Source organism: Solanum tuberosum, unplaced genomic scaffold (assembly GCF_000226075.1).
Source record: "Solanum tuberosum cultivar DM 1-3 516 R44 unplaced genomic scaffold, SolTub_3.0 scf00134, whole genome shotgun sequence".
In the NCBI taxonomy this organism is placed as follows: domain Eukaryota; kingdom Viridiplantae; phylum Streptophyta; class Magnoliopsida; order Solanales; family Solanaceae; genus Solanum; species Solanum tuberosum.
This window is the reverse complement of record NW_006239062.1, coordinates 880,712-892,977: the sequence shown is the minus strand read 5'-3', so window position 1 is coordinate 892,977 and position 12,266 is coordinate 880,712. Positions and strand designations below refer to the sequence as shown.

The 12,266-nt window shown below is 32.1% G+C and overlaps 1 protein-coding gene across 2 annotated transcripts; it reads left to right on the top strand.

Moving 5' to 3' along the window:
• The first annotated feature begins 4,703 nt into the window (after positions 1-4,703).
• LOC102592696 (putative glutathione-specific gamma-glutamylcyclotransferase 2) lies at positions 4,704-11,305 on the top strand. 2 transcript variants are annotated; one of them, XM_006351836.2, is made up of 8 exons: positions 4,706-5,041; positions 5,214-5,290; positions 7,511-7,564; positions 9,096-9,152; positions 9,256-9,296; positions 9,381-9,452; positions 10,788-10,867; positions 10,975-11,305. In XM_006351836.2, the coding sequence occupies exons 1-8, from the start codon at positions 4,933-4,935 to the stop codon at positions 11,052-11,054; spliced, it is 570 nt and encodes a 189-aa protein (XP_006351898.1). In that variant the 5' UTR covers positions 4,706-4,932; the 3' UTR covers positions 11,055-11,305. The 2 variants fall into 2 exon arrangements, with proteins under 2 accessions (XP_006351899.1, XP_006351898.1); XM_006351837.2 differs by lacking the exon at positions 9,381-9,452 and having other exon boundaries at positions 4,704-5,041.
• Positions 11,306-12,266: the final 961 nt, after the last annotated feature.

The following is a 12,266-nucleotide window of genomic DNA, read 5'->3' as shown; positions in this document are numbered from 1 at the left end:
TAATTTGTATTTCATGAACTTTCATAAAAAGGATGGAAAGGAAAATCATTTTTATATTTAAAAATGTCGTAAGATTATGCAATAAGATTTAAATTGTGTTGATGAATTCATATAATTTTCTCAATAAATGATTTTGTAAACTATTCATTAATTCTTGACTAAGATTATCAAGTAAAACTACAACAACAGATTCCAATCTAAAAACAATACACCATTAAACACAAAGATAAAATGCTCACTCAATTATTTGTAGAAAGAGCATTACTTACGTATCTAATAAAAAAGGTATAATTTTAATTTTATATTGAACCTCCACTTAATTACCATTTGTCATATCTTAATTTTAAGTGTAATAAGCAATTACAATTTCCTTTTCTTTTGCTTTTTCAATAAAATTTTGAGTTTATCTTTTAATTTTCTTAACACCCATTTCTAGAAGTAGAGATGATAATGGTATTCTAGTAGGTAGTTAGGATATTGGGTGCTATTTATTATATTGTTTTTGCTTATTAGTGGTAAAAATATATTGGTTAAAAAATGAATTTTAAATTAAATTTTATCTTTTGTCATTGTAATAATTATTTTTTAAAAAAAATAACCTACTTCCGGGAACTAATAATTCATATTCTTCTATATTTATAAAAGTGAAATGTTTTAATTTTTTAAGAAAAACTTTTTCTATTATTATTTTTGTTCCTAAATTATAGCACGTCATCTAATACTATAGTATTTCTATATAAATCATATTTTTTTAATTAATAACTTGCCAGTTGCCACTTGCGTATCTCAAATTCCAAAGAGACCGTTTGTGTTTTAATTCTTTTAAAAAGTGTTTTCACTAGTAAATTGTATTTGACTAATTTTTTTTAGAAAGTGTTTTTGAATGTCAAAGTACAAAAAATGATAAATATCAAACACGTTTATTATTAAAATTATTGTATAGAGAAAAATTATTATAAATATTTATGATGAAAAAATTAATTAATACATAGATAAATCAAGAAAAATATTAAATATTGCTATAATATTAACATGATGATTTAAGTGTATTTAAAACAAAAAAAAATGATATGAAATGCATTATTTTAAAGAATAAAAAGGAAAAGAGTTGACATAGCCACATAGGTAGAAATCAAACATGTTATTTTATAATTAAAAAATAATAATTAATTAATTAAGTGAGCATATATTTAGTAATATGTATTTATGATAGAGATACTTTTGTCTTGAAAAAGATAATATTTTGCTTCAGCTCCTGTTTCTGTTTCTCTTAAGAAGTTGAATTTTTTTGGTTTCTTTCTAATTGTAGAAAAAATGTTGAATATATATATATATGATACTGGAGCCTATGCTAGCAGATCCAATATGTATTTTTTTGTTTCAATTTATATGATATCGATAGAATTTGGAGAGTCAATCAAATTTTATAATGATTTAGATATTTTAAATTGTTCATCATTGTGATTTATAGTATATTTTAGGGATAAGACACAAGTACCCCCTAAACTATGACCCAAATCTCAGAGACACACTTTAACTAAACTAAGGTCCTACTATTCCCGAACTCATTTTTTTTAATTTTATAAACCTTTTGACTTACGTGGCACACTCCGTGACTCTACGTAGTTGAGGCGTGTGTGAGATGTTTGGATGTCACGTAAGCCAAAAAGGTATACAAAATTACAAACAAACAAAAAAAGGTTAATAAGACATTAGTTTAGTTAAGGTGTATCTTTGAAATTTCAGTCATAATCTAGGGGGGACAGGGGGTGCTTGTGCCTTATCCCTATATTTTACATAATTTTTAATACTGTAACATATATTACTCTCTCCGTCTCAATTTATGTGGCACTGATAGAATTTCGAGAGTCAGTCAAATTTTTTATGTCTTTTGAATTTTTAAGTTATTCAATAATTATTGCGATTTATACAAATTTTGACGTTATTTTCAAAGAGTACATGTTACTTTCTCTATATTAATATTTGTGGCACTCATAGAATTTTGAGAGTCAACCGAATGTTATTATGTTTATTAAATATCATAAGTTGTTAATTATTGTAATTCTTAATACTTTTTACGTAATTTTTAAATAATATATATTACTCCCTTTATCCCAATTTATGTGGCGCATATAAAATTTCAAGAGACAATAGTTTTTTTATATGTTTTTAAATATTTCAACATGTTAATATGGGATTTACAATTCTTTTTATATCATTTCCAAATAATACATGCTACTTTTTCTATTTCATTTTATGTGGCATCAATAGAATTTCAAGAATCAACCAAATTTTTTAATCTCTTTAAAACATTTTAAATTATTTATTATTGTAATTTATTTACGCAAATTTTAAATATATGAAAAGATAAAACAAGAAGAGGACAAAATTAAAACAGAGGAACAACAAATAAAATTATTGAACTACCTTGATTGCAGATGATTAGATGCCTAGAAACAACAATAAAATTGTCGTCATGACAACAAGAGAGTGGGTCCATCATGACAAATAGTAGTGTGACAATATGGTGTTTGGATTGACTTAAAAGTTGGTCAAACCTACTTTTAAGTCAATTTTTGACTTTTGAAGTGTTTGACAAATATAAAAAAACTTAAAATAAATCAAAAATGACTTAAAATAAGTTAGGAAGTGTTTGAGAAGGTTAAAATAACTTAATATAGGTTTAAAATGACTTAAAATAAGTTAGGAAGTGTTTGACAAGGTGAAAAATAACTTAAAATAAGTTTAAAATGACTTAAAATAGGTTAAAAATAATTTTAAGTAGGTTTGATCAACTTTGAAGTAGGTTTGACCAACTTTTAAGTCAATCCAAACACCCACTTAATCGCCAACCTAATACGAACTCACTAAGCCATTATAGGTAACCGTTAAAACAACATCTCAGTAAATAACCTAAGATTTATAACAAAGACCATTATCAAAAGAAATTCACGAAAATAATCTCCTTAGAATCTAAAAGTTATGTACCAAAATATCTATATATTTTAGAATATAGGGGTTGCAATCCCAAAATAAAAGAAAACTAGGTCTGAACAATGGACTAGAGAAGATAGACGAATCCATGACACTTCGGAAGAAGCAGTTCACCCTTAGATCCAAAAAGTGTGGGACTCACAACTAAGGTCACGCATGATCTCTAGAATATGTCGTGTACTCAACAAAAGAAGAGCTAGTGCAAATATCAATACACCAAATGAACAGTGTATTGATAGGATCATCGGCTAACTCCAAGTATACAAAATATGAATAAGTAACTAAACCTTAGTAAAACAAGACAACACATACATATATCACCAAAATCAGTGAACATAAACATGACTTCCGGCCCTCACATGACATAACAACCACAACAAACATATCCAACACAATTACAATAAATAAATCTGGTTCACTCATAGGACCAACACACAAACAAACAATCAACGTGTATCAGGCGTGTACCTGAGCCAACAAATAATATGTGTTAAGCGTGGTACTTGAACCTACCTATAATATGTACCAGGCATGGTACCGAATCAACCAATAAACACAAACATCACACGATCACACCTACATTGAATACAACCACACTTGCAAGACTACACGTAGTTAAGACATATTCGTGGCATGAGATCGACAACAATATATGTATCAATGCATATTAAGTATTCCTTTATTCCATGAACACGTATTGTACAAGTATTGCTAATGGAACGGTCAACATGTACCCATAACGTAAATTGAAAAACAACTCAATCATCACCAACCTCGAATCAAGTATGAACGCCTTATTGAAGTTAAGCCTTTACTTTGTTATGAAGCTTAGTTTGTTTTTTATTTATACACAACAATACAACACAAAATGACCTAAATAATTCTCAATTATTTCGTAATCTCAAACCCCATGCCAGTCTCATGATCATTCTCACCAATCCAGGACTTTTCCATCCTTAATTCACTTGAAACTATCTATGTTATGGTTACATTAGCGAATTACAAATATTTAATCATGAACAACATTTTATACCAAGTTGAAGGGCTTCTACATTCAAACTTGCCAAAGTGAAAGGAGGGGTATTCTTGAATCAAAAATAAATATTAAGTGTATTTTAAGACCAAATGGGGAAATAAGGGTATTTTTGAATCATTTTCAATAGGATAGAGGTATTCTTGAGCCAAAAAATAAGTTGAGGATATTTTTAGATCAGAAGGTGATTTATGATATTTATGAGCCTTTTTTCATAATTGAAGGATATTTGCTTCCACTTTTTAACTCCCCCTGTCCCTAATTACTTGTCCACTTTTTCTTTTTTAGTTGTCCCTAATTACTTGTCAATTTTGACAAATCAAGAAAGGACAAAGAAAATTCTCCATTATACCCTCAATTTATTACTTTGAAAAATATTGAACTTCTTGAAAATCTAAAGTTTTCAATTTATCCACTTCAATAGGGGTAAAGTAGTAAACTCAATATATCAATTATTATTTCTTAATAAGTGTGTCAATTCAAAAGTGAACAAGTAATTAGGAACAGAGGAAATATTAGTTAAATGGATATTAAAATTAAAAAATTCTTCAATAATAATGTACTTTTATTTAGAAAAAAAAAAGAAAATAATGCAGTAATATATTTATTAGGACAAAGACTTTGTTGGGACAAAACACCACATTTTTAGACTTTTTTATTTCATTTCACAAAGATATTTTTGTCCCTAAAAAATATACTCCGTATCCCAATTTACGTGACACTTGTTTGGAACTCAAAATCCGAAAAGTGCCATTGGGGAGGGAGAATGAAAACTTTGATAAATACGATCCTGTCTTGGCATCTAGCCATTGGTTTGGTAAGCTGCTAATAATTTTTGTATTGAAAGGTATTAACCAATCCACAACATTCTTGGGTCTGCTCAAATTTCATTTGAGGAAAAAAAGATGGTGATGTGGGTATTTGGATATGGATCTCTAATTTGGAAGCCAGGCTTTAACTACGATGATCGTCTTTTCGGTTTTATCAAAGGCTATCGTCGTGTCTTTTATCAAGGTAAAGGCTTCTATTTTTTACTGTGTTTTGTATGTACATTGAATGCTTGTGAATGTTACACTGTCATATGCTTCTTTCTGATTGTCAAAGTGAAAGAATTAATCTTTGAGAACTATATATAGTTGGTCTAGTTAGTGGAGAGTTAATAGAAGTATAAATATGTGTTATGTAGGCAGTACTGATCACAGAGGGACACCAGAATTCCCAGGTAGAACAGTGACACTGGAGCCTGCTGAAGGAGAAATTTGTGTGAGTGTTTCTTTCTTTTTACATTAACCCATGTCATGTTTGTCTTTACTTGTCAATGTATTGACTACCTTGTTCGTCTCTTTTTCTGCTATATCCCAACTTATCCATGTGGCTCAATTCTTAAATGTAACTGGTTGCCAAGTTTATGAGGCTGAAAGAGTCAAAGAGAATGGAAAAATAAATATACTATGAAGAAATGTCACAAAAAAGTTTAAATATATAACTTTTTTTTAGTGACACTAAAGATTAGCATGTTGCCATAGCATCTCCAGTACATCATTTCTTTTTCGATCTGCTTTGAATTGCTTTTTCTTGAGCTGAATCGGGGAAACAACCTCTCTACCTCCCAAGGTAGGGGTAAGGTTTGTGTACTCTCTACCCTCCCCACCCCAACTTGTGCAATTACATTGGGTATGTTAATGTTGTTGTTGTTGTACTAAAGATTAACATGAAATTGCCTTCTTGTTGCCTGTGTATGATCTTCTCTTTTTCTCCTATTAATTTGTGCTGATTTTCATTTCCTTAATCTGAAATGCTTCAAGAAGGTGACTTTTTTTCTTTTTAGCATTTTCATCCTGCTGTTCTAATATTCTTCAGGAAGCTGCAGAATAGAAATAGAGTAAGATCATCTAATTTTCCTTCCAAAAAAAAGAAAAAGGTGTTTTATGACAAGTGAACTCAATGGATTTGATTCGTTCAATAACTATTGATCTAGAAGTACTTGTGTATGTTAAGAAGGGAGAAAATTAGACAGTTAAATCAATTGAAGCCTTGATTACCACCTCTCAAGTTCCCCGATTGATCCCACGATAGAGTTGGGCGATCTTGATGCTTTCCAAAATATTGAAGTTCCACATAAATATGTTTTTTTTTTTAAGATTAAAATTAATCAAATAAAGTGATGTGTTCACTTTTATTCCAATGTCTGTACGAAAAGGAAATTGAAAATGGTGAATAGATTATCATATATATGGATCCTAGTTTCTCTTGAAGATACTTCCTTGTTTAATGTTTCCATTGTTGTTTGTTTCAATCTAAACAAGAGGTATATATTAAAATCATCCTTCATCTTTTTCTTCATGTATGTTGTCTTCTTATCTGAGTAAGATTGTTCAAGCAAATCTAATACCTCCAACCTTGTCTGTACATTTGCTAAAGGGATTAGTAGAAGTTATATAACAGAACTGTACATAAAGTCCTTGTGGGCAAGCTTTCTCAAAGTATTCTGCATAGTAGAGATACCTGGAAACTAAATAAGAGTGTTTTAAGCTGGTGCGCTTCCCAGTTTCTTCAAGTGTATAAGAAGGCAGATCATACTTTTTAAAGAGGGCAAGAAGAATTTATCTGTTACTTTGTCTTGAAGGAAGAAAGAACTTCATAAGATGATGATTTTGGTTATTGGTGCCATTGGACTATGCATGCTTCTTCTCACTACTGGATGCCTAATATTTTCGCGGAGTACTGCTAGAGATTCGGTATAGGCTGCCTTTGTCTCACTGGATGCTTCCTTAGAAGCTATTGTCTGGCTGCTTAGTCTAGGTTAGGATGCTAATATGAGGAGCCTTCTCTTATATGCCTTTCAGTTGTCGTAAAAAATGAAAAACACTTCCATTCTTCTAGGTTGTTGTATGGATTCACAGGTGATGATGCACACCGTTTCCTTCTATATGCACCTCTTCTGATTCCATAAAATTCCTCTGTTACAGTTGGTCCTAATGCACTAGGTATTAATGTGATTCAATGGCTGATATCGTCACGTTACATCACTATTATATAAGTCCAAAACAATGTCTGATTGATGCAAAGGATAGTGTCTGATTCAATGGCCGTCTGTTCTTTTCTTTGTATTCCTGTTATTCAAATGTCTGATTGATGCAAGGGCATAAAAAAAGGAAAGAGTATGAAGTGTGTACACTCTGAAAGAAGATAATAAAGCTATCCTTCTTCGTGTCTCTTTCCTTCCCTCTCCTCTTGTGTATCCAATCAAAGCAGTGTGTATCCGTTTCTCATTGCTTTCTTAGACGATCAACTTAGTAGTGAAGTTTCTGATTAACCAGTGCAATGCACAATCTGCCGCATATTCTTTGCAGCAACAACGTATCTCCTCAATGAGAAAAAGGAACAAAGGGGCTTGTGAATGCTATTTTATGTAATGAGATTTATCTGCTTATGTGTGACTAATTCCCAATAGTTGAAACTGACGACTCTTTACACTTATAGTGGGGTATGGCCTACAAGATAACAAAGGAGGAAGATCAAGAAGTTGCACTGACAGTACGTTTTTCTTTTATACATGTTCTTTTATCTTATCCTTTCTCCATATGAAAGATTGTAAACTATATGGTATTTTATGCTTGCGTTTACCTTATGCGAGAATTCAAAATTTGTGCTATTGTGAGATATACATTTGAGGCACATCCCATTCTTACTGTTTGAAAGTAATGAAGTGTTATCTTGCTGTCGTAAAATCTATTGACTTTATGCACTGAAGAGTCAAGGAGACAACTGCTTTTTTATTAGCTTGATAGATTAAGTTACAGCTTTAAGGAGGTAAAATGTGGTCTAATTTATAATATTTTGGCAACAGGCTGATTGAAAGAAATAGTAAAGTCAGTTAAACCATATAATTTTTTTGAGCTATTATATGCTTGCAAAATTTCTAAATTTTCGTTAGAGTAATGTTATTACATATAACCTCAGAAAGGGGAAATTCCCTGTTCACAAACAAGGGGGGATTAGTGGTCGATGCTCATCGGAATCTCACATGTGCTCCAAAAATGAGCAACAGCAGTATTCCATGCTTCATCTCTTATATGTAATTTATCCCTTAAAAAAGTGCTAATATACCTCAAAGCAGGAAAGGAAACATTAAGCTCAAAGGTGTCTTACTAGGCATGCAACTCTAATTGAACGATGAAACCATTCAGTTGCCAGGCAGTGAGGCATGCATCAATAACAAAATGCATAATCACTGGTTCTTTTTTACTACACTAATTGCCAGAAAGCAGAATATCTGATGTTGCCTTAGAAAGTCATATTAAAGTAGTTGGTTGTAATTTGTCAGCCCTTATGCTATGAAAGAGAAGTTGAGCGACTTGACTTGCCAGTGGCCTCTTAAAAATAGTATTTTCTTGAGAGAATTCCTAAAAGGGATTCTAGAATTTCTGGAATTAGCTTTGTGTGTAATTGAATTTCCGAAGGAAATCTAGAACTTTAATTATTTAGATTTGGGTAACAAATATCAAATAAATGCTCATGTTCACTTAGATGAATTGGAAAACTGCATCCCAACTTGAATCCAAAAGATTTGGCTCCCCTATAAAGTATTATTCTAAGCTTTTTTTCTCTTTTTTTCTTTATTCTTTGCCTTCTTTCTGTTTGGTTATGTTAGTTGATATTTTGAATTCCTTAAGCATTTTGATTTTGAAATATGTAGTAAATGCTACAATTTACGTCTTTTGACCAAAACCATTATTAGTTTGCTCTTGCTCCACATTCACAGATTCCCTCTGCAGCATTCTCCTAGGATATACCATATGTTCACTTTGACAGCAGAGATCTACCATAGATATCTGTGTTTGACTGCCGTAGTTTTCCGGTTCCCCCAATTTCTGTATGAGTTTCACAATTTACTGGTTCCAGTCTTCCAAATATTAATTGAGCTTCTATCTTTCACTTGTATGACAGTGCTTTTTTTGTTTGTCTGGTTACAATTATATTATAATGACATTCATGTGGCCTAAATCACATCATTGAATGACTCTATTTTGTTAATGTATATTCTTTTCATGTTTCCTCCATCTAGTACCTTGAAGTCAGGGAAAAACAATATGACCAGAAGGCTTATGTAGATCTTTTCACTGTAAGTCATACTGAGTTAACGTTTAACCAAAAGAAAGTGCTTGTTGATTTATCATTCTTTGCTCTGTGCTAATTGATTCATTAACAAATCAACTTATATCCAGGAGCCTGCAGCATCAGCACCAGCTGTTTCTGGTGTATTAGTGTAAGTTACAAAATTGACACACTACATAATTTCGACTCAGTTTTTTCTTGATTCATCATGCAAAACTACTGTTTGACTATTCAGATACATAGGTTCTCCAGACAAGAAGCTTAACGAGAACTACCTGGGACCTGCATCAGTTGAAGAAATTGCTAGGTGTGTGTCATATTTCAGTGCTTTTTAAAAAAAAATCGCACTACATTCTATATTGACAAGCCCATGTCAGAATTTCTGATAGAAAAAGGAAATACATTTTAGTGACCAACGATCTTGACTTTGATCCTAGGTAAACAAAGCTGAGATTCTTAGAATTCCACATTGATTAAGTGTTGTGTTGTAGCCTTTCTTATATGATTTTTGGAAAATCCTTACGGCATGGGCTAGGCTTTTGGATTATGCCTAGGATTTTTTATACGATTTTGGAAAACCCTTATGGAATGAGCTAGCCTTTTGGATTAAGCTCAGGATCCATTTTCTTAACATGGTATCGTAGCCACTCTGTGTACAACCTTAAGTGATGGTTGGACAGCTCATAGCGAGGATGTTGAGTTCCTAGAAGGAGGATGTATGTAATATGCTAAGTAAATCCACATCGACAAATACAAGAGAAATGTTGGGTATGTAAGGAAGCAGGCCTAAGATTTGGTTCGCTTAAAGCCGTGAAGGTCTAGGTTCAAGCGGACAATATCACTAGTGGATGAGCTGTGACAATATGATATCAGAGCCAAGCTCATCTCATCCTTGATGTTGGGCTACTCAATATTGTTCCCCTTGTTATACCACTTCACACTCCAAATGTCGTGTCCTGGGTGTGCAGGAGGTGTTACATAACACATAGGTTAAGTATATGAAATGTATTTTTTCTTATATGTTCTTGGACAATCCTCATCACTTGAGTACTGGGTTTAATTAGGATTTAGACACAAGATCCATTTTTCTAACGATTATTTTCTAACAATAGACCCTTGTGGTCCGGCCCTTCCCAGGACCCCACACATAACGGAAGCTTAGTGCACCGGGCTGCCCAGATTTATTATTGTTGAATCCAAGAACATAAATATTTCTCCCTTGATTGAATACACTGTTACACATGAGAAATGTATTTGAACATTTTTTGTCGATTTCAATGATGTGGATACATCTCTTGGTTAATTTTCTTTTAATAATTAATTGTTAATAATTAGTTTCATGCTCTTAAGTTATGTATAGCCAACAATCCTCTGATAAAGTTTGGTGGACAAGTGGGTTGTTGAACTCTGTGTATGAGTGGGTACTTTTAAGCATCAGAACTGTAAAAATATAAGTTTAACTTCCAATAGTGAATAGAAGTTCTTTTTACAAAATCATCTTGACTGCAACAACAGGTAACTGTCTTGACCTGCCTTATGCTCTTTGTGATTCTAATTTCATCTAAAGGGAGCTTTTTAGAATTTGACTTTTGGAATAGGCATTATAGTTTGTCAACTTTTAATGTATATTTGAATTGTGCAGTCAAATCGCTCATGCAGAAGGCCCCTCAGGACCCAATAGAGATTACCTTTTTCAACTTGAAAAAGCCCTTGGCCTCTTAGGTAACTTCTTAAGCCTAAAAAAGCTGTTGTTTCCTACTTCGTTTCGTGCTTTAGATTTATCACTCTGTACATTGTTGGCCAACATTATCTATATTCACTTGAACTAGGGTGTGAAGATAAACATGTCATCGACATAGCAAAGGAAGTCAGGCGCATTCTTTCAGAAGACGAGGTAACTATCTCATGATCTTGCAGATACACCTGAGGATCATTTATCTGAGTAGCAGACACTTGAACAGTGCATGTTAGAGGGGAAAAGCAATTGGTTTTCTATATCCAAGTTCCTTCAGATTTCTTGCATTCAAGGAAAATAATACATACACTATTGGCTTTCATGTTTTGTTAGCTCAATCTTTCAATAATATACTTGAATTGTCATACAAATGGAAAGATGATTGAGTTAATAATAGTGTGTCATGACATAGAATTGTTCTTAAAGCACCACTTTTAGTTAGACAAAAGAATCTTACATCTAATTGCATGACCGCTAGCTTCACTTCCTTCTTCATGTCTTATACCTCTCCCTATTCCTCCCCTTTTCAATTATAAGATATAAGAAAATGCAATACTAGAAAAGTTATTATGAAGTACAAATCGATTCGAGTACCTTAACAATCCAAAAAAATGTTGTCAAAACCACACGTTATATACTTCCTACTGAGCAGATCAAATTTCCTTTTTGTATTACTACAAAAATTACTCTGCCTACTTTTTTTTAAAATTTTTATATTTGCAAAAGTGCACGTTTCTATTTACACAAATCCAATAGGTAAAATCATTCACTAAAATGAGTATTATGTCAATAGTAATGCATAAGTAATACAACGTTTGATAATTGATGAGAAGGAAATACGATGTTTGATTTTAATTTAAAGTTCCACATAACTAATACATGTATAAATTATGAGAAAATCTATATATTATTTTATACAAGATATGTTGAATAACTAATACTCCCTCTATCCCAATTTGTGTGACATGCTTTGACAAAATTAAGCCATTATTTAAAGTAATTCACCAAAGTAGTATGTTTTTCTAAATTTTACAAAACTAGTATAAGCGTATTCCACAGTAGGGCTGGCAAGGGGACGGGGACTGGGGCACGGGACGAAGGGGGACGGGACGGGACAGGACGCCTTGGCTGGGATTTTGGGGGGACTGGGATTGGGGGGATAAAAATTCGTCCCATCCCATCCCACTATATATACGGGATGGGAAGGGGTTTGGCGGGACGGGATGGGACAGGACGTGGGATTTTTATTTTTTTTATATGTTTATTTATTTGTATTGAAATTATATGTTATTGAATAACATTTTTAGTTTATTTAGTTTTCAATAACATTTTTAGCTAATAAAAAATGCTTAAGTTTTCAAATTTCAAGTTTCAAGTTTCAAATTT